At 39.0% G+C, this 22,940-nt stretch overlaps 1 protein-coding gene across 8 annotated transcripts in view; it reads left to right on the top strand.

Moving 5' to 3' along the window:
* The first annotated feature begins 3,403 nt into the window (after window positions 1-3,403).
* rad18 (RAD18 E3 ubiquitin protein ligase) overlaps window positions 3,404-22,940 on the top strand; it is a 54,683-nt gene continuing 35,146 nt past the window's right edge. For 6 of the 8 annotated variants that reach the window (XM_066665328.1, XM_066665331.1, XM_066665329.1 and 3 more), the window contains exons 1-10: window positions 3,404-3,557; window positions 3,875-3,953; window positions 5,030-5,091; window positions 5,295-5,365; window positions 12,844-13,187; window positions 15,285-15,384; window positions 16,007-16,051; window positions 17,435-17,616; window positions 20,946-21,016; window positions 22,158-22,218. In XM_066665328.1, the coding sequence (XP_066521425.1) occupies window positions 3,507-3,557; window positions 3,875-3,953; window positions 5,030-5,091; window positions 5,295-5,365; window positions 12,844-13,187; window positions 15,285-15,384; window positions 16,007-16,051; window positions 17,435-17,616; window positions 20,946-21,016; window positions 22,158-22,218 (1,066 nt within the window). In that variant the 5' untranslated portion in view covers window positions 3,404-3,506. The remainder of the gene's footprint in view (window positions 3,558-3,874; window positions 3,954-5,029; window positions 5,092-5,294; window positions 5,366-12,843; window positions 13,188-15,284; window positions 15,385-16,006; window positions 16,052-17,434; window positions 17,617-20,945; window positions 21,017-22,157; window positions 22,219-22,940) is intronic. The other 2 variants (XM_066665332.1, XM_066665327.1) reach the window with 1 other exon arrangement.

Here is a 22,940-nt window from a genome sequence, read left to right as displayed (position 1 = left end):
TTTAATAAGGATGCAGTACAGGCCTAAAGGTACACTTGACCTCAAAAACCTTTGTTTCTTTCTCTGGACACTCAGACTGCCTCCCAATGTGTTTTGGGATCAAGATGAAACCATCTACAAATAACTAAAATTTTTCAATTTCACCACTGAGCCTGTCTGCTACAGCAGGGTTTCATATTCCCATACTGTCTGACCAGTTAAACCAGAACCAAACCAGTGAATACTAGCTTGTCTGTATACTTGTCTTTGATGGGGGTTTCAGCAGAGTTAGATGTTTAGTTTGTACAATACAATACATGTTGACACACTGCTCCTGGATCCTAGGGTCCTAGATAGGATCCTTCCCTGAGGTCACTGTGAGGTTTTTGGTGTGTTCTCCCCTTGTCAGTGTGGGTGTCCTCCAGGAGCTCTGGTTTCTTCGCATAGTCCATAAACACCTGTCAGTGGATTGGTACTGTCCACAGGTGTGAGGGTTACTCCTGTTACTGCTTCATCCAGATCCAAAGCGTGCATTCATGCCTGGCACCAGTAATTCTGGATAGACAAACTGATCAGGAAAAAGTGGTTACAGAAGACGAAGAGAGAAAGAAGAGTAACACCTATATTGATCCCCTTGGGAAAATTGCTTCTCTGCATTTTACACATCCATGGTTGTGAACACACACATGCTAGTGAGCAATTCTTTACACACCCTAAGGGCATTAAACACACACACACTACCGGAGCAGGGGACTGCCAAACACCTTGGTGCCCAGGGAGCAGTTTAGCTGTGAATTAATTGTTTTTCTTGCCAGAACCTTAAGGCCATGGCTTATATGACTTTTATAAAACAAACAAAAAAATATATAAATGAATTTATAACAAATAAAACAATGTATGAATGAATTAAGGAATGAATACATTAATTAATTCATACATGTATTCACTTACTAAGACAAATTCCTTCTTAGTGGAACATAGTTCTAATAAATAATGTGATTCTGTATCTGCCTTTTTTTTTTTCTCTTTCCATTAGCTGGAAAGGGCTCTAGCCATTAGCTAATTATGAAATCAGACCGGGGCGGCACGGTGGCGCAGCCACACAGGACCTGGAAGTTGTGGGTTCGTTTCCCGCTCCGGGTGACTGTCTGTGAGGAGTTGGTGTGTTCTCCCCGTGTCCGCGTGTTGACACACCGGGTGCTCCGGTTTCCTCCCACGGTCCAAAAACACACGGTGGGTTGGTGACTCCAAAGTGTGAGTGAGTGTGTGTCTGTGTTGCCTTGTGAAGGACTGGCGTGCCCAATTATTCCAGGTAGGCTCTGGACCCACCGCGACCCTGAATTGGATAAGCGGTTACAGATAATACTCGGGGAACTTCAGATTCTGCGGATGGGTACCGGCAGGCGAAAAAGGCTGCAGCTGTGGCAGTTGCTGAAGCAAAATCCAGAGCATGGGAGGAGTTTGGAGAGGCCATGGAGAATGACTTCCGGGCGGCCTCAAAGAGGTTCTGGAAAACACTCCGACAGCTCAGGAGGGGGAGGGGGGACACTGTCCAAGCTGTGCTCAGCAAGGATGGTGAAACTCTGAACTCGACTGAGCGTATTGTTGGGCGTTGGAAGGAGCACTTTGAGGAACTCCTTAACCCGAGAGACATGCCTCCTGTACAGGAGGTAGGGCCAGAAGTGTCTGGGGGGTCAGATTCCATTTCCTTGGCTGAAGTCACTGAGGTGGTGAAAAAGCTTCGCAGTGGCAAAGCTCCAGGAGTGGATGAGATTCGCCCAGAGTTACTGAAGGCACTCGATACTGTGGGGCTGTCTTGGATGACACGCCTATACAATATCGCATGGACCTCGGGAACGGTGCCTTTGGATTGGCAAACCGGGGTGGTGGTTCCTATTTTCAAAAAAGGGGACCGGAGAAAGTGTGCCAATTATCGTGGCATTACACTTCTCAGCCTCCCGGGGAAAGTCTATGCCAAGGTGCTGGAAAGGAGAATCCGTCCGATAGTCGAACCTAGGATATTGGAGGAACAATGCGGATTTCGTCCTGGCCGTGGAACTATGGACCAACTCTTTACTTTTGCACAGATGATTGAGGGGGCGTGGGAATTTGCTACTCCACTCTACACATGCTTTGTGGATTTGGAGAAGGCATATGACCGTGTTCCCCGAGAGATTCTGTGGGAGGTGCTCCAGGAGTATGGGGTGCCAGGGTCGCTTCGGCGAGCCGTACGGTCCTTGTACTCTCAGAGTTTGAGTTGTGTTCGCATCCTTGGTAGTAAGTCAGGCTTGTTCAGTGTGGGCATTGGACTCCGTCAGGGCTGTGCCTTATCTCCACTCCTGTTCCTGATATTCATGGACAGGGTGGCGCGGCGTAGCCTGGGGCAGGAGGGCTTCCGTCGAGGATCTCGGGAGGTGGCATCTCTGCTTTTTGCGGACGATGTTGTTCTTCTGGCTTCTTCGCACGGAGGCCTCCAGCGTTCACTTGAGCAGTTTGCAGCCGAGTGTGAAGCGGTCGGTATGCGGATCAGTACCTCCAAGTCTGAGGCCATGGTTATCTCCCGGAAACAGATGGCATGCTCCCTTCAGGTAAGGGGTGAGAACCTGCCCCAAGTGAAGGAGTTCAAGTATCTCGGGTTCTTGTTCACGAGTGATGGGAAGAGGGATGGTGAGATTGACCGTAGGATAGGTGCAGCGTCTGCAGTAATGCGGTCACTGTACCGCACCGTTGTGGTGAAGAGAGAGCTGAGCCATAAAGCAAAGCTCTCAATTTACCGGTCAGTCTATGTTCCCACTCTCACCTATGGTCATGAGCTCTGGGTAATGACCGAAAGAACAAGATCGCGGATACAAGCGGCCGAAATGAGCTTTCTCCGACGGGTCGCTGGGCGTACTCTCCGTGATCGGGTGAGGAGCTCAGTGACTAGGGAGGAGCTCGGAGTAGAGTCGCTGCTCCTTCGCATTGAGAGAAGTCAGTTGAGGTGGTTTGGGCATTTGATCAGGATGCCTCCTGGACGCCTCCCACTGGAGGTATACCAGGCACGTCCAACTGGAAGGAGACCCCGGGGTAGACCCAGGACACGCTGGAGGGATTATATCTCCCAGCTGTCCTGGGAACGCCTTGGGATCCCCCAGGAGGAATTGGTGGATGTTGCAAGGGACAGAGACGTCTGGGCTTCTTTGCTCGCCCTGTTGCCACCGCGACCCTGAAATGGAGAAGCGGAGAAGAGAATGATGATGAATGATGATGGTTACAGATAATAATTGACTGAATGAAATCAGACCCACTGGCTGAACCAAATCCATCTACTCAAGAGGTGTGGGGAAAGACTTGTGAATCAATTATTCGGATCTTTTGATTCGGTTCGACGAGCTCAATCGTTTGAAGTTGTGAATGGAAGTGACGTCGCTGTGTGACGTGAGCGAGTGCGCGGGCAATTTCTTTGTTGATGTCCAGGTTCAGCTTCACTGTGTTTACCTTTAGAAACACTGCAGAAATTACACGCCTTTCTAACTCTCTGGGTTATAATGTCTAATTTAAATGAGGCGGATTTACCGCCGAACCTGTCATGCCTGAAAGTAAGTTCAGCTCCTGAAAGGTTTGCTAAAACCACTCATTCTAAACTAGCTAAGGTTCGCTAAGCTAAACCGGCTGTTGGGCTTCAACTATCACTGAATGTTACAGGATTTAGACTTTTTGTATTATTCTCCTGACCCGGTTTATATATATTCGTGTTTTTATTAATGGCAACAGAAATGTCCTTAGTAGTTGAAGCCTCTGTTTGCTGTTGTTTGAACTGTTGTGAATCATTTGGTTAATCTCACCTGTAAGAAGACAGATCTCCAGTCACGTTTTTTGGTCCATAACTCAGTTTGATGTGATTCTGTTTTGTCAGCCTATAGACACTTTGCTCCGATGTCCCATTTGCTTTGAATTTTTGAATATATCCATGATGACGCAGTGCTCTCATAACTGTAAGTATGTTTGTCGTATTGTACGATGTATGCCACGATAAGAAGTGTAGCAGCTACGTGAAAAATCACTGTTATAGCTACGTTATTTATTTATTCTCAAATATCTCGTTATCGTATGGAACCTTGTGTCTGGCAATTAGCAACATAAAGTATGTCTCAATAGTTTTGAAAGCCAAAGACTATCAAAATTATGACTTATCATAAGAATAACATAATATCTCTGCAATGGTTCTTGTGAACCGAAGTCCCCATCCAGTCTTCAGTTAAACCCCTATCTGAATATCTGTTTATCAAAATGACATATATCCAAGATATTTCAGGATAAAAAAAAATCACTAATGCATTAAAAGTTGTCTCCTTTATTAATTATGCATGGCAATTAGTCCCAGACTCTATCGCTACCATTCGTCTGCTGCTCATAGCCTCAACTTGCAAGTGCATGGTATTGGTTCTTTAGGTTTATTATTTACATTTAAGAATCCATAAAACCTGTAATGTTGGACTGTATTGATTTTTGCCATGAGAGGTAACAGATCCTGACAACAAAGTCCATTACAGAATTATTCAACAATACGAAAGCATCAGCACTCCTAAAATTTCTCTCAGTGTCAAAACGTAAGCAACACAACATGCCTCAACATGCCTATAATAAATTAATAGCATCTTACTACCTTTCTTGCCATGAATGTGGCCCTATGGGTGGAACTGGTGTTAAATACAAACTACTAACTAACTAAAGAAACCTGGGCTGTCTGAATTCACCTGTTTGAAATGGCATTAACAAATTGGAAATGCTCAGCCATGGCGTGGACTGATTATTTTGCTCATGACATGTAGTAGCATAAAAACAGGTCTCATAATGGCTTTCTTTCTCAATTAGCAATTATAGAATTTCATTTTTTATGAGTTGTTTATAATATTTGAAGATACTTATAATTATGAAAACACAGGAAGACCAAAGGCATAAGTTAAAAATAAGTCATTGATTATAATAAGCTTTGGTGTTCCTGTGCTCCAAAAAAAATAAAATAAATAGATAAAGATTGTTGTTAAATTTTTGTTGGGTTTTTCTGCAGTTTGTTCCCTGTGTATCCGGAAGTTTCTTTCTTACAAATTACTGTGTCCTGTTTGTAACACTGTAAGTATTAAGATTTTATGCAATTTTACAATACAGTTACTACCTTGAGCATTTTTTATCGTATCATGTATAGTTGTTTTGATCGTTATTTGTATTCATAAGTTTGGGCTACATTCCTGGAAACAAAGTTATTTCTGAAGTATTGATTAAAGTTACTGAAGAAAATTTCATGATTTTTATGACGGTATTTGCTCTCATTTCAGCCAATGACAGAGCAAGATCTGAGGACCAATAGGATTTTAGATGAGCTTGTTCAGAGCTTCCGAACTGCAAGGTAAATACCTATGCTTTTACCGTGATAACTGTAAATACAGAAGCAGAAAATGCTAATTCTGACATCATGATGTCGTATTGATAGAAGTGCATTAGTTCTTGTGGTGTAGTAGAGCATATATGTTTGAGTAGATTATTCATGGTAGGCTACTCTTTAAATGATTTAATTCAGAGGTTTCACGGTGACTCATATTAAGATATTAATCATTTTCAAAGAATAACTATCTGATGGTTATTGGTAATGGCAGATAAGCTTTAAATAATTTTATTGGAAAATACATTGTAAGACAGAAAAAAGAATAAGAAAACAAGAAGGCTTAGGACTGAAAGGTCGTTGGTTTGATTCCCACGTCCTCCTCAATACTACCGTTCTGGGTGGGTGTTGGGTGTGTGTCCCCTAGTGCAGTTTGTTTGTGTGTGTGTTGGGTGTGTGTCCCCTAGTGCAGTTTGTTTGTGTGTGTGTGTGTGTGTGTGTGTGTGTGTGCATTCACTGCCACGGATGGGTCAAATGCGGAATAATTGCACATTAAGTTAAATGACATTAAATGATGCAATGTGATGTTCGGTATATGATAAGTGGATTGTTATAGATATTAAGATAAATGTTCTGAAACTAAAAGTTCATTTTCATAAACAATAAGAATATGTTTCAAGCATTGAGTTTTCAATGGATTCAGACAATGATGCAATTAATATTTTAATAATATTGTTTTAATATAAAGTGGAATTATTTTGGGCTGGGAAAGGCAAAAAACAGCTGAAGAAGGTTTTTAGAATGTTGTATTTAAATTAGTAGTAAGTTGGTGGATATAGCCCTTTTTGGGCAGTACTGTATTAGAGATTTTATGATGTATGTGGTAGGTGCATAAAAATGTCATGCTTTGTACTTTTGCTCCCCATGGGATGTTCTTGTTTCTCCAAATAACCAAGGTAGATGATAATGCATAAACCCAAAAGGAGACAAAGATTGTGAAACCAAGATTGTCCTAGGTTATGTTATTGGCATTAGACTCTCTGGAATCAAAGATATTCATAGGATCATGGTTTAAATGAAATATTTTATTGAATACTTTTGCTTCTTTTTTTATCTGACCTATTTCGAGTAGCTTAAATATTTGTTTCAGTTGACCTAATATTGCTTTTCTTCCATGAAATTGGGAATTTCCTTGTATAAAACTGGGATTTTGTTTTCATTAAATAGATCTATTTTAGTGGCTTCTTTCACCTGCTGCAAGGGTCGTTCCCCTCCATCACAGAGCTATTAGACATGCTTTCTGTAGAGCTTTGCTGTGTTTAGCCTAATATCCAGACTAATATTAAAGCTCTCAAATAACCCAGAGGATTCAACCTTGTAATGAGCGGACTAAATCATATATTTAGTCATAAAAGGCATTTCAGAGAATATAAAGACTATTAGAAATTTTCCTTAAATTATAAGAAAGGCTTAAAAAGCAGTAGATTGCATGTGATTAGATTGATCAGTAGCATTTAATCCACAGTATCATTAGTTTATGGGTTGGTGTTGCTGGCGACCATCAATCTTCTCAGTATTGTCTGGGGCTGAGCTCTTAATTTAGTGGAAGGTGGAATAAGAGATGGCCAGCGGGCTGCAGGGAAAAGGGGCTTATATGTCTGTGTTGCTCTCAGTTACTTAATTTCCTGTTGTCTCACATTGGAAATGTGAAAGGCAAAATGCGGCAGCATCAAGGAAGAGGGTTATTCTTACAGTCTATCATGCTCTTTAATCGGATATTGCTTGTGTGTTGTCTTAACAGAAACATTGATTAGGCTGATAGATTTAACTTAGTTTATTTTTATTTAGTCCATTGAAAATAAATGAAACTGAGTCAATCGGATGAAGTGGTAGGTCTGATAAACAATTGCCTTTGTGTATGTGAGGGGCCTCCTGGATTACGTTGTATTGCACTGTATTATAAAGCTGACAAAAATAACCTCTCAGAATTAGAACTGAGATGTTAAATTCCCAGGGAACAGTGTAAGCTATCTAAAATATTTGTATGATACTAAAATAGAGTCAGCATCTATCTTATCTATATTAAACATCCAGCAAGATGTGAATGCAAGAAATGGAAATCTAATAAAACACATCTGTGGCGACATGTTGGCTGTACATTATGGGATTGGATGATTAAATACACGACAAAAGCAGACTGACAGACATATGAGCTAGCCTGGCAATCCACATCAATCTTGTGATTGCACAAGTTATATCTAGGATAGGCACTGCTCAGTGTAAGGGGAAATTTTGAATGACATGCATCGATCATTTGGTGGATGGATGAAAAGGTCTATAGGATATTCAGTGTGTGCTGAGAAGAATGTAACTGACCTAAAAATAACATGTTTACTTAGGTTCACTGGGGCTTTAAGTATGATCTGTGACAGCTGTGTGTCTAATCATTTCATGTTTGAATTATTATTTTTATTTATATAAATCCGGTAATTCAGGGTCACATCTGAAATTTTCTATGATGTGATCAAGCAGATGTTTCTTTTTAGTCACGTCTGATTCCACAGGCGGCATGGCTACCTTTTATCACACAGTGCTACCAAGCTGAGAAGCTTCATCTGTCTCTGGCTCTCAGACACATTATGCTTCAGTGGACATCTCGGTATACTTTGAGAAGAAACCTCACAGCCATTTCTGTTACATTGCACAACATCACACTGAGTGACAGAGGTAGGGTCCTCTGTCTCTAACAGAAGAAGGTTAATTATACTCTCTTTATTGAATTGAACCACCGTCTCCCAGTGGAATGGTTTAGAGGGCCGTGCGATTTGTGAGCCCTATCTCAAGCTTTATAACATGTTGCATGCTTTAGTTTTAGGTACAAATATTGTTTAGGCTCATTTTCAGTTTGTAGCATGAAATGCAAAGTGTTTAGTCTCCACTCGGTGGGTTCAGGAACCTCATATGACTCAACATTGTGGATTTAGATTTTTGTATTTTGTAAGAAACCTCACTGATTTACATCATGTCTTGTGAGGCATGCTCTGGCCCTAAATGCAGATTTTGATCTCAGGGAAATGCATATTTTGCATGTTCATATTCACAGGAGAGTATCAGAGAGGTTGCCTATTGCATTGAGAGGAAGGTGGAAATAAAATGAGGAGACTGGCCTGAATATCGACTTCCATTCTTATTCATCACTGCTTGTGACCAGTCTGCTCTCTCTACTCCTCCTTACCACTTCTAAGTTATCAATAAGCCCCTAAGTACATCTGAATTCAGAAGTAGCTTTGGCCGTTGATTTAGCACCTGCTGTAAAAAAGCTTTTCCCTTTGCTTTTAAAGCCTGTTTTACTGTCCAGTGTAAATTTGTGTAAGTATATGCTAGTGCTGGACGATATGACCAAAATTCTATATCACGTTATTTTTTTTTATATTATATCAATTTCACTGTATTTTTTTTCCATGAGCGGTGACATTTCCATATTAGTATTACATGTAGTACAGGTTTGAATGGCCCCACAGTCATAATTAGTTTTCACAGGTTGGCACTATCCCCTACTCTATTTCCTACATTGCTCACTTTGTAGTGAAGTATACATGAATAGGGCACTGATTAATTTCAAGAACAACCCTGTATGGATAATTGGAGCAGCCAGAGCCATGTAGAGAGAGTAGCTAGTGATCTGGTCAATATGGCTACTGTAAACTTCATATACTCTTAATTCTGTATCTCCTGCACCTAAAATAAAATATTATCTGAAGACTAGTGAAAAATGTATAGAATTCTGTAAGTAATGATTAAGCTGGTGTCTTGCTATTGTCTTGAGCACCCATGGATTTTCATTGTTTTCAATTCCAATAGGTTAATTCCAGTTCTTGGTCACTTATTGAGTGCTGACAGCTGTAAAACACTTGTCTACTGGAGTATTCATAATTGGAGTATTCATAGTTGTTCCATGTTTGTATTTGTCATGCTCTAGCAGATTTTTAGATTGGTGCTAAATATAGCTTAGTGTCAAAGAATGATTATATTGGGAAAAGCAACATTAAGCAAAAATGAAAATGACTATAATCAGAGCTGCTCTGGATTGTGATGCATTTTGACTGTAGTAAGTCAACCATGTTTCACTCTGAAAAGCCTAAGATTTAATGTAGGTTCATTTTGAAAGAAGCTGAAGCAAAAAAGTGCAGACTGAAAACATCCAGATAATTGCTGATATTTGTCCCAGATTAATTACTTCATTGACTGTAACTGCTTATCCAGTTCAGGGTCGCCGGGGCCCGGAGTGTACCTGGAATCACTGGACACAAGCCGGGAACACACCCTGGAGGGGGCGCCAGTCCTTCACAGGGTGACATACATTCTCACACACATCTATGGACACTTTTTTTGAGTCGCCAATCTACCTACCAACATGTGTTTTTGGACAGTGGGAGGAAATAATATTAATTATTATTATTTTTAATCATTTAAAAACATATGACTACAGGTGTTGGACAATGAAAGTGAAACACCTGGTTTTAGACCACAATAATTTATTAGTATGGTGTAGGGCCTCCTTTTGCGTCCAACACAGCATCAATTCATCTTGGGAATGACATATACAAGTCCTGCACAGTGGTCAGAGAGATTTTAAGCCATTCTTCTTGCAGGATAGTGGCCAGGTCACTACGTGATGCTGGTGGAGGAAAACGTTTCCTGACTCGCTCCTCCAAAACACCCCAAAGTGGCTCAATAATATTTAGATCTGGTGACTGTGCAGGCCATGGGAGATGTTCAACTTCACTTTCATGTTCATCAAACCAATCTTTCACCAGTCTTGCTGTATGTATTGGTGCATTGTCATCTTGATACATGGCACCGCCTTCAGGATACAATGTTTGAACCATTGGATGCACATGGTCCTCCAGAATGGTTTGGTAGTCCTTGGCAGTGATGTGCCCATCTAGAACAAGTGTTGGACCAAGGGAATGCCATGATGTGGCAGCCCAAACCATCACAGATCCACCCCCATGCTTCACTCTGGGCATGCTACAGTCTGGGTGGTACGCTTCTTTGGGGCTTCTCCACACCGTAACTCTCCCGGATGTGTGGAAAACAGTAAAGGTGGACTCATCAGAGAGCAATACATGTCTCACATTGTCCACAGCCCAAGATTTGCGCTCCTTGCACCATTGAAACCGATGTTTGGCATTGGCATGAGTGACCTAAGGTTTGGCTATAGCAGCCCGGCCGTGTATATTGACCCTGTGGAGATTCCGACGGACAGTTCTGGTGGAAACAGGAAAGTTGAGGTGCCCATTTAATTCTGCCATGATTTGGGCAGACGTGGTTTTATGTTTTCTGGATACAATCCGTGTTAGCACCCAAACATCCCTTTCTGACAGCTTCCTCTTGCGTCCACAGTTAATCCTGTTGGATGTGTTTCGTCCTTCTTGGTGGTATGCTGACATTACCCTGGATACCGTGGCTCTTGATACATCACAAAGACTTGCTGTCTTGGTCACAGATGCGCCAGCAAGACGTGCACCAACAATTTGTCCTTTTTTGAACTCTGGTATATCACCCATAATGTTGTGTGCATTGCAATATTTTGAGCAAAACTGTGCTCTTACCCTCTGCTGATTGCACCTTCACAATCTGCTCTTACTGGTGCAATGTGCAATTAATGAAGATTGGCCTCCAGGCTGGTCCAATTTAGCCATGAATCCTCCCACACTAAAATGACAGGTGTTTCAGTTTCATTGTCCAACCCCTGTATATGATATGGCACAGCTGTAATATATGTAGCTTTGACATTGAAAAGTGAATGCAAATGTCAATTTATTGTTGAATGTAATTCCAATTTGTTATGTAACAGATTATTTAACACATTTTAAAATTACATTTAAATTATAATGCAGTACATATTGCATGTGAACCACAATGTTTTTACTCTGCTAAAACTTCAAAAGTCATTTTAATGATGTCATTTTGAGCAGTTGTCTATGAGTGCACTGAATTTGCAGAATATTTTTTCCTAACAAACTGATACAGGTCAGTAGTATATTTATTATGGTCAGTTCTCGGACAGAGCTTATCACATTGAATATTATGTGTACGGTATAATGCTTTGGGTAGTAAAGCAAGAACAGGTTTTCATAACATGTTTTTCATGACCAGGTTGAGAATTAATGATGATTGTGAATATGATATTACTCTATGAAGTCCCATAACTAGACCTGGAACTGAATCATTATATTCGATGAATAGATATCTAAGATGAGTTTATGACAAAATTGACAGCATTGGTAAAAGTCTGGTGCAGATTTCTTCCCTCCTCCAAAACTTCCTGGGGCATTCTTTTCTAGACATGTGTAAGTAATGACAGACATAACTTTAATTGAATCCCCATACTTTCCACATAATCTTTATTTTATTTCTTTGGTTTTTCATAAATCTTAAAGGCAAAGCTTAAATCTCTCCATTCTTCTTCCACAAGCTCTTCATATTCAGTCAGAGGTATAGCCCTTCAAATAGGGGGAAAATGTCTTGCTTGAATTTTTGCATTGGGGACAGCTGTATTTTCGCCGAGCTATTGATGGATAGGGGGCGACAAGTGCTGTACTATCAACAGGTGGTTCACTGCATGCATCTCCCTGCTGATGTTCAGTGCTTTTCTTCAGGCTTTTACATGGACTTTAGCAAAATACTGGGGAATTGCGTTCCCTCCCTGGAAAAAAGTTGGGGAATGGCGTCCCCCCCCATTCCTGCCCCACTACACTAGTGTGTTCAATCCAAACAGATGTGTACTGTGTAATTTGTAAAGATTTTTTTTCTTTTATGGTGCCTGGAAGATGTCACATATAGCCTTTCGTGGCACATGCTTCCATATATACAAATGCATTTTTAGAGTTGTGTGTGTGTGAATGTCAAGAGAAGAAATTATGTAATGAGGGAGCTCTTAGGTGCGGACAAAGGCAAATAAAAGTAAGTTTCAGTATGGAAAGCGGATCATTGCACACCTCATTGACTCCACTTTATAGCACCATAATGGTCTTGCGACTTCCTGGTCTGTTTGGTTTCCACATTTGAGCTTACTGCCAACTGGTGTTCTCTCTCCTTCTCACTTTCTATGCCTTTCTCTCTTTTCTTTATCTTTCTTACATTCTTTTTCTCTCTTATTCTTTCTCTCTCATATCGTACCTTCCCATGTGTATACACAGTGGAGAAAGTGGAGGATAATTGGATGTGTGCGGTTCATGCCGAAGTGCTAGTATTACTCTGTGTGGCATTATTTGGCAAATTGTGCCTTATTTGGGCTGGCATCACATAAGCACACTCCCGATCTCCTACTTTCATGCTGCATCTGCAAACTTAAATAAGGAGACTACATTTTCTCTGTGTACACACCAGGTTTTTTTCTGTGTCACATTTGTGTCTGAGTGTGTGTGCGTGTGCATTATGTGTCGCTTATTTGTGACAAATTTAATGTTTTGCTCTGTTTCTCTTTTTTGTCTCCCCAGGCAACAGTTGTCTCGGGTGAACTTCGACTCTCCTCCTATTTCCCCCAGGACCCCCTCTGTGGCTTTGAAAGGCAAAGCAGCGAGACAGAAGTGCCTCAGGAAAGAGGGCACAACTCTGACTCACTTCTTCCACAAACGAGCCCCCGTGACTCACTCATCAGGGGCACAGACAGACCCTGCGCTCCACCGGCTGGTAAAAGAAGAGCCTATGGAGGTGTCTGTGGAGATGCCCAGAAACATTAAGCAGGAAAGGACAGAGACCGAGACCGTAAGGGTCAAAGAGGAAAAGATGGATGTGTCTGCTTTTCCCTCCACATCACAAGCTGCTAAGTCTGTGGTCAAAGGTGTGTACTCGTCCATGTAATGTTTATGAAATATGTTTCTATTATATCAGTTGCTTTTGAGTTAGGAATTAGAACCTATACTACACTATAAGGCTATTTCTTTGTATAGATATTTCTTTCAAAGCTAAGAGTATTAAAAGGAGTTTTGCATTCAAGGACCTCAATGCATTCAGCCATGACAGATTTAGTGATGTCATGTTGTGGAATGAGTAGTCTTCAATACAAAGACCCCCCCCAAAACAATGAATTCACATTAGGATTAAACTGAGTTGAATTCATTTCCTACATATATGGTTGGTAGCTTTTCTGTCAAAACAGTATTAATCAGTAAATCCATAATGAATAATCCAAGTTTGTGAGGGAAATGTCACATAAAAATATACATGCCAAAAACAAAAATGTCCCTGCTATAACATTATTTGTTATTGCTTAACACTTAAACTGCATTTTCTGCACTTAACACTTAAACTGCAAACAAATTGAGGCAGGATTCATATCTGTTTGTGCTGTGCAGACCTCTGAGTTGCTGACGTCAGCCAGAAACCTCCACAGTTTCTTTCCACTCATTACACACATGACTCTACTTCCTTTTTATTCATGCAGCAGCACCTGTCTCTAATTACCATGCCCTAAAAGCTCTAAAAGTGCATGGTACTTTCTGAAAGGCCTTAAATGTAGGTGTTGTGCTGAATTTGAAATGTAGCTATACTTCATCTCACATTTTGTGTTCAACAAGGTTGTTCTTGTTGTTTAAATTTACTTCATTTACATTCAGACAGAACTTGCTTCTCATATAAAGAGAGTGGAGAATGGTTATTTATGAACTATGGCTGAGTTTTCCCAGAGTTTTCCTCCATAGCCATTTAATTTTTTTCAGTTTTTTATGGTTTTGTGGCACAAATTTTGCCACAAAAAAAAATACTTGAAATGTTCATAAGTTCATAATCTCTGTGGGGCCATGGCAAGTAAAGTGTGTATACCAACAATGTCACTCAAGTCATCCAGTGATTGATAAAGCATGGGTCTTCTAACAGGCTTCTACATTATGCCAAATGCTGAGCAGTGAAGTTGGGGATGTAGCTGGACAAGGCACCACATGTTTTGTCTGGTCATAAGGCTGAACTCCTTGATTTGCCTGTGATTGGCTAGCCCCATACATTTTAGTTAGATGCACTGCAAGTTGTGCCTGCTCTAAAGCATCCAGACAAAGCACCACATCTGGTGAAACCAATGTATATGCAACCCCAACTTTGGTATGTAACATGGTCACCACTTTGTGGATAACTATGGAGGCCAGAGTGTGAGCTGTATTAGTAGGCTGACAAGGTTTCTCCATATGAAATGGTAAAACATTCAAACAAATAATCCTGGCATGGAGAAACAGCAAAGTCATCAGTCTCCAAAAGCTTAATCAGCAGATATGAGCATAAACATACCACCATTGGGATATGCAGACCTAGCCTGGCCAAACATAACATCAAGGTCTTGTACACTGCGGCCCTGTGCTGGCCTTAGGACATCCACATGCAATTATCTACTTAAAAGAGAGGCCAAGAGTGCATAGGCAAGCTTGACCCAAGAATAGTGTTTGGTCATCAGACAAAAATCTGATGTACATTTTTCAGCACAGGCTTGAAAAGGATCACAAAATCTACTTTGTGCCATGGCAGGGCAAAATGCAAAAATGGGGTGGTACTTCCATAAAAATGCCCTTCTGGTTGCTTTATCAGAGCTAGGCTTCATAGCTGTCATAGGGTCAGACCAACTGGAGAAAGCCCTGAAGGCCTTCTATTAACACACAACCTGGGAAGACTCTGAAGCACTCTGCTTAGTACAAGTAGTATCATTTTTTGTCTCAAGGCTTGCTAGTAGTATAGCAGTAACTATGTACAGCTACCTTAAATTATTAGTTGGAGTTAGGATCTATTTTCTTGCAGAATGTAAGGGTTACAGATGTGATTTTGATTTGAGTTTGGCCGTGCCTTCATTTTGAAAGGTTTATTCAATTATTAGTTTCTAAATTCAGATGCTTTCAGTTTTCAGCATCGTAAAAAGTTTAGTGTGTAACTAACAAATGCATCATCTGTTGTATTTTAGTGGAGTGTCCAGTCTGTGGAGTGGGCGTGTCTCAGCAGCATATTAATAAACATCTGGATGCTTGTCTTACCCGAGATGAGAAGAAGGAGGGCCTCAGAAGGTTTGGACCAGTAAACAGAGTTACTAAAATATGAATTTTGTTTTAATTTCTGTTTTACTTTTCAACAGTTAAAGCCTGAATGTGCACTATTTTCACTCATTTATTTTATACATTTATTTATTTATTTATTTATATATTTTTAATAATTATTTTTTTAACCACAAGGCAGTTACTACTTTGTGAAAACATCCTACAGATCAGTTCTCCAGAAAATGTAGACACATAAACATAGATAAACTATTCATGGCCTGAAAGTTTCTTCTGTCAGGTATACTTTAAATATTTGCCAGCTTTTTTGCCATTCTGAGACATATCATTATGTCTTCTACTGAACTGTGGGAAGGGACAGTGGAAAGCCTGACTGCCTGAAACTTGTGAATTATTCATAAACCTTGAATTTATAGCTGAACTTCAAGATGCAAGGTTGAGTCAAGAATGTTGCAGAATTTATCTCAACAAGGCACCTTTTTTAGCCAAGGAGAGAGTTTTGGACCTCAGACAATGTTTAGAAACCTGAAACATAGCCAGAAGATTCTATACATGATTTACAAGCTGCAACAGTTTCCATAATCTATTTGTAAGAGAAGTTGTGTTGTCTTACAAATTATTATGTTCTCTGTAGGTGTGACCAGCTAGGCTCTTCCAGTTCTACATTTGTAGTGCCCAAGTGAGTGCCCAAGATTATCTTAAAGTAATTTGATTAGATGGTTCTGTTTACATCCTGGCCAAGGTTTCTTGTTGTTAGTTACTCAGGGCTGTGAAAAAAAAAAACATTTTGAAAGCTAATAAATAGAAGATTTCCACTTAAGCATACGGGGAAATTACATGCGATGCACACTTACATTTTTCAGTCTTCATCTATTGCACTAATGGTTTGAGACAAAGCAGTTGCATGCATTTGTGGAGCAGGCATTGAGAGTGTAGTGTGTCTGAGAGTAGTGTACAAACAGACAATCATAGATAATTGGCCAGATAATAAGCAGGGATTACACATACTATACAAATAACAGTCTTTGGCAGTTTATTTTCTTTTCAACTGATGTCGTGTATAAAAATGCCTACAGTCTATCAGTAAAATCCATTATCACATTGGTTGGTCTCATCATTTAAACCTGCTGTGCTACTTCTCTAAAGACCACTTTTTATCTCACTTGGTTTTTCTGTGGACACTGCATTCCAAACCTTAACGCCTATTTAAACCATTAGTTATCTTTTGCCTCATGCCTTAGCTCACAAATTTGCCCTAAAATGTTCTACTCTTCCTAGTAGCTGAAATTCTCCAGGAGAATTTTTAAAGAGCAGTCATTTTACCCAAGCTTTGATTGGCAAGTAAGCTGATTCTTTTTTCTGGGGACTTGGAGCAAAGACATAAATGACAAATGAACAGCTGTTATGCTGGACTTAAGTGCACCCTACCATGCCACACTCAATCCAACCATGCCACACTTACACAGCCACAGAGTCAATGGATTGAAAATTAAAACATGATGCGTAGGGAGAGATAATTGCTACCATAAGTCCTCAGTGAGTCAGAAAGAGTTATGGATTTTGATCAGTGAAGCTGTTACTAGCACTTTTCTCATTTTTATTAGTTGAGAAATGCCTGCTAAACTCACATCTCCAGTATGTTTTGCATTGGTTTCAAGTCAGATTCAGATATAAATATTATCTGCTCTGAACATCTGAGCATAGGCACAAAATAATTTGCAAGCAAACAGGATAAAGTTGAATTTTAATAAAAAAAAGACAGACATAACCCAGTAAACAGATATATGAATAATTACATTAAAATGACTTTATTTTATGAAAAATATGATATTAAAAATATAATAATGGTGATATTCATATATTAAAGGAAAAAAAAAGTAAACTTTGTGGTTATACTATTGTAGTTCATTATGATCGTTGCCACTTGTTGCAGCCCAGTACCAAATGACCCACAGTCTGATATCAGTGCCATGGCCCGGTGGTTGGGAACCTCCATAGATTATCACCAACATTGTTATGCATTTTGCTTTAACATTAGCTATTTTTTGCTTTGATTTTCCAGCTCTGGGAAGCGTAGGCCCATGGCAAAGCTAGTTTACACACTGCTGTCCATGGCTGAGCTGAAGAGAAGACTTAAAGAGTGCCACCTGTCGACACAGGGCTCCAGAGATCAGCTCATCCGCCGACACCAGGAGTTCATCCATATCTACAATGCTGAGTGTGATGCACTCAACCCACGGTCAAGTAAGACTGTGTGATCCTATGAGAGAATCAATGTGTGTGTGAAGCAATAAATGTTATTGTCATTATAAGGAGCCTTTAAGGACTTTAATATATAGTCGCTGTCTGATTAGGTTTACTACATCATTTAAACAGAGCAGCATATATATATATATATATATATATAAATCCTAACTGGTTTTCTAAATAAAATACAGTGTTATATTGAAAAATGGAAAAGGCCATTTAATTAAGGTTTACTATGAATATAAAACCAGCTTCTGTCTTCAGTGGATTGCCAGTCCAAGACAGGACAATTAGACTTACTCTCAGAGTGGGCAGGATGGCTCTCCTTCATTAAGGTATTATTGGAGCACTGTGACAGTGGAATTTGGAGTTGTAGAAAATAGTCACGACTGTCAGTAAGAAACAGAGACAGTAACTGTACAAAAAAAAACCGTAATTGTTTTTTTTTTCTCCCACAAACAAAATTATTACACTTTTGCAAATTCTTTTGCAAGTGCCCAAATCCAATTTGATACATAAAAAAAACAAAACAACAAAAACAAATAACAAAAAAAAAAAAGTCATACATTCACAATTTAGCTTGTTGCTGTGGTGAATATGGTGCAAACCACATTCACACACCCGAATCAAAAATGTGAAGCCATGGTCAAAATAATCCCATTTGAAAATTGGTGTGTGAATCCACGAATGAGAGTAACACATCTGTAGAATATTTTCTCACAAATGTTTTCTTTTCTCCTTTAGGTTTTTGTGTAGCCCAATCATAATTTAATAACTGCATCTGATTGAATTTGCTGCTAGGAGTCTCCATTGCTGTTTTTTCACTCACAAATGACAAGTTCTGCATTTTCTCAATTTTGCACTACATCTCACTGAAATGTGGAGCAAAAGTGCACCTGTAGAGTCAGGGGTAGGCAATGTTAAGATATCAGATTAGCTAATTTGGGTGCATGTCCATTAAGGCCAGAGCGAGAGAAAGGTAACTTCCAAGAATTCCCCTCTTGGCAGAGGCTTGTGTTTGCAGGTCATCACAGCCGTGCTGACGTTTTATGATGCCATGCTCCCTCTCATGCTCTATAGCTTTAAGAAACTATAATCAAAGCTATAATTCCATCAACATCAAGTGCCAGTTCCTCTGCCTTGTAGGGAAGATATTGAAAGATTTTTTTCTCTCAAACTGTGTCCAAGAAAAATAAAATGTTTGCGAAGAAAGATGCTAAAGGTGTGTAACTCTCACCGCGTGAATTCATACACTGATTTGTGAATGTGCAAATTTTCACATTTATTTTTATACCACAATTGCACTTTATTCACTGCAGCAACTACAGCAAAACCTGGTGGGTTGGGTGTTTTTGTGTTTGGATAAATTGGATGTGTACCTGTAATTATGAATTTATGAAGGTGTAAGTCTTGTCTTTGGCAGAGAAAAAAATCTAAACATTCTATTAAATTCACTGTCAATGGTGCTCAATTTTGTTATGCTCCAATAATACTTTCATACACCTGATCCCATCATCACAAGCACTATTGTAACCAACAATTGTGTGTATTTGCTTGCCCTCACCCTCCCAGGTTGGTGGAATTGTGTCTGACTCTGGGAGTCCTAGTGAGAGGTTTGCACCGTGTAAACAATTATTTTCCATCTCCTTACCATGTAATGCTGTACAGGTTCTCAGGCCAGTTATAGAACAATATAACCAACTATCATTAGTTTGCCCTTTATAAAACTGAACTTAATTTGCTTCAAGTTTACCCTTTTGAAGTCTTATTTCATAGATGTTCTTTTTAGGCTAAAGTGTAAAATGTGTAATAGATGGCAGGAACAAACAGATTGACACGGGGATTGAATGGGAGAGGATAATGTACAAATCAAAGGTTGCTCATTCTGTAGAGGGCTCTATTAAATCAGTTGCCATTTTAGTGAAAAACACTAAAGGACCTGATATGGGTGTTATGCTAACTTTGCCTTTACAAGTATCTTCTTATTTGTCTACAAAAACGTAATGTAAAGTAGGCTTGCTTTTCAACCAGTTAAAGACATTCTGAAGCTGTGGTTATGTGTTGACCCAGATGTACACTTTTGATTAAATTATTTAATTAAAAAATAATGTATAGTAGTTTAGGTGTAAAAGCCAGTATATTTCATCAAAATGTTTTAATAAATTGAACAACATTCCAGACTTGTCAGAAAATGTTTAGCTCTGTACTAGGTCTTCCATATATGGATATGAAATGTGATGTTTGGTAAAGTTGCTGGCTTACATGATTCATTTGTGAAATGTCATTGCATATTCTAGAGTCTTTCCACTGTAACGCTCAGACTCTTAGATATTTGGCAATCTTTGGAGTCCTCTTATCAAAAATTTCCAAAGAAAAGCTTTCAGTTAACTGGTGCATGTAGGTCAGTTGCATTTTAACAGGTGGATTGTAGAATTTAACCAAGTATGCGATAGTTAAACTGAAATGAATTGGCAGCAATGTAGAAGTAAATAAAAACGTGAAGTTGATAAATTGTTATGAATTACTATACTGGGTTAAGTTATGCTGTGCTGTGCTGTGCATTTTCTGACCGTTATTTGATTTACTGGTCTATTTGAACAACTTTTGATTTAATTTCTCTAGCTAATTTTAAATTATCAATGACACAGTGTTTTAATATATGATTATTATGGTAAAAATAGCATGTGTGTTTGTGGCCGGGGGAGTGGGGGGGTTGGGTGGGGTTGGGGGGGGGGGGGGGGTTTGGTGGTTAGGACATTTTTTTGCAATTACTTGAAGAAAACATTCTAAAATGTTATGCTTTTTGTGAAATGATTACATTCCAATAAGCAAGTTTTGCATTTCAGACATAAACAGAAATGGAACTAAACTTTATGTGCCATGAAGAAATGTATAGCGCACACAACAGTATAGTGTTATATTTTCAGGTGTACATGCCCAATTCAGCTAATTGAAAACCGGACAGTGTCAGTTGCATGATTTAATTTGTGTGATTTATATGTATATCAGTGCCGCCTTACGCAGCCAAGTCTTGTACATTAGTTCCACTTTCCACTCACTTGCCAAGTCACTTAAACTCTTAGGACTATGATTCTGTTTCTGTGATGATGAGGTTTCAGGGGAACCCACATTTGAGTTCCAGTAAAGCATTACTTTTTTAGCCAGTGTGACCAGGGGACATAATTTGCATCCATTGATGTATCAGCCAACATCAGTCTCCTAGTCAGTTTAATCTCAGTTTAGACATGAAAGGACACGCTGTGGGACCTTTATTGGCAAGTCATGACTTCACATGATAATATAGTACATTTTTCTTTTCCTGACAGGTGAGGACATCGCTAAAGAGGTTGAAAACAATGAAAAGGCAAAAAATCAGCTGGAGAATAAAAGTAAACCAGTACGTGTCTGTGTTACTTGCTTATTTAAAGGGGACATACAATACCCCTTTTTCCACAAGTTTTTTTTTTTTTTTTTTTTTTTTTTTTTTTTTTTTTTTTTTAAATATTACTTATACTTTCATTTGTCTGTCTTTGTACTACCACAATATCCACATCTGTTTGGATTATCTTGACTATGAGTATTCTTTATATTTATGATAATGACAAGCATTCATCAGAACTACATAACTATACCATATTGTTGATTATAAAATGTATGTCCACCCGAAGGATTTATACTTTACAAAGGTGCAGAAAACTTTATTTATTTTAATTTTGTGTGTGAGAAGTAAAAAGAACCACTGCCCCCTCTATCTTTGCATCACATTTATACAGGAAGACTAGGTGTATTTTAATTTTTGGAAATCTACTGCACAACTCCAAAACAAACTTGGTATGATGGCATTTTAGGCCAATCTTAAAAAAAATTTTAAGATTTCCCTAAAAGATAAACAATGTAATATTTTCAGAATAAAGTCATAATACTTCCAGAATAATTTCAGTGGGCTGTCAGACTCCAAATTCATACAGTAAAAACAAACCAAAAAAAGGAAAAAACAACAACAACTAATGGGATCAAAAAACGTTCTTTAGGCCTGCAGTGGGGTTTTAGCACCTGTTCCTTTAAATATGAAATAGCCACTGTTTGCTCCAGAATGAGTGCACCACAGCGAGGATTTTCTTTGGTCTACATTGTTCTGCTTCCTTAGTTTCACAGTTTTCTCAGTGTATTCATTTTTCTGTGTTTGTTTTGTTTGTTTTTCCGTTTAATCTCTTGTATAAACATGTGTCTCGTCTGGGTATTGGAGATGCTCAGACAAGGAAGCAGGGAAGTTCTACATTTTCTGCACTCTATGTAACAAGCATCACAAAATCAGAAAGGCTTGTTTTATTCCATGTTTACTGACTTAGGCAGACCACAAAAGACTGACAAACCTTTTCATAGTTTTCAGGTTGGTTTGTGCTCCAGATCTCCAAATTAATGTGCTAATACAAAGAAAAATTGAGTTATACACAATGTGTCCCCTTACAGTCTGTTGGTGTTGTGCACATTTTTTAATATGCTGATAAAACTCCTGAAGTTTCATTGTTTAATTGCAGGCAATAGCCATCACAAAGAAACAAACAGCTGAAGAAATCGAACAACTGCATTCAAACTACCGTAAGTTGGCACTAATAAACCTACCTATATATAGTATATGATCAATGTGGTTATATTTATTCAGAGGTGAATTTGGCCTTACATTGTGTTTGTAGGGTAGGATTAACAGCTGAAATGAGGAAGGAGTTTCTAAACTATATGTTTAAAATCCAGTGTGTTTGGTCTCTGAAAATCAATGAGCTTTGTTTAAGCATTTTACTTTATAAAATTACACCACTACAGTTTCCACCTCAGTTTTAATGTTTTGGACACTAGAAAATCAGAACTACTTGGATTAAATGATATAAACGCATTAATGAAATGTCTTTGTTTTAATTACCTATAACATTTAAAATATGGAAAGTCAGGCACATGTATCTTTTTCCTTTTCCAGAGTGCTAAACCATATGTCTGAGTATTCATCAGGGTCTAACTTGTGAAAGTGCTGTATTGTCCTGAAAGCAGCTGATGTAGCTTGATGGACCAAATTGTGGGACATTGAAAACCGACATGAAATCACAGTCCTGACCACACTGACACACAACACTCTAGAAACTTTGCCTGCCTTTATATGAATTCCACACAAACACCAAAATAGGACAGGATGAACTAGACATGCCTTAAAGGTCTTTTTTTTTTATTTTGCCTTGGTGTCATGTTTAGATACTGAATTTTGAGTCCTGAATTGAAATGTACTAAAACCACAATAGCTTTAGGATTAGAAATGAGTAGGCTGCTTAGTG

Source organism: Hoplias malabaricus, chromosome 3 (genome assembly GCF_029633855.1).
Source record: "Hoplias malabaricus isolate fHopMal1 chromosome 3, fHopMal1.hap1, whole genome shotgun sequence".
NCBI lineage: Eukaryota > Metazoa > Chordata > Actinopteri > Characiformes > Erythrinidae > Hoplias > Hoplias malabaricus.
This window is presented reverse-complemented; position numbering and strand designations above follow the sequence as displayed.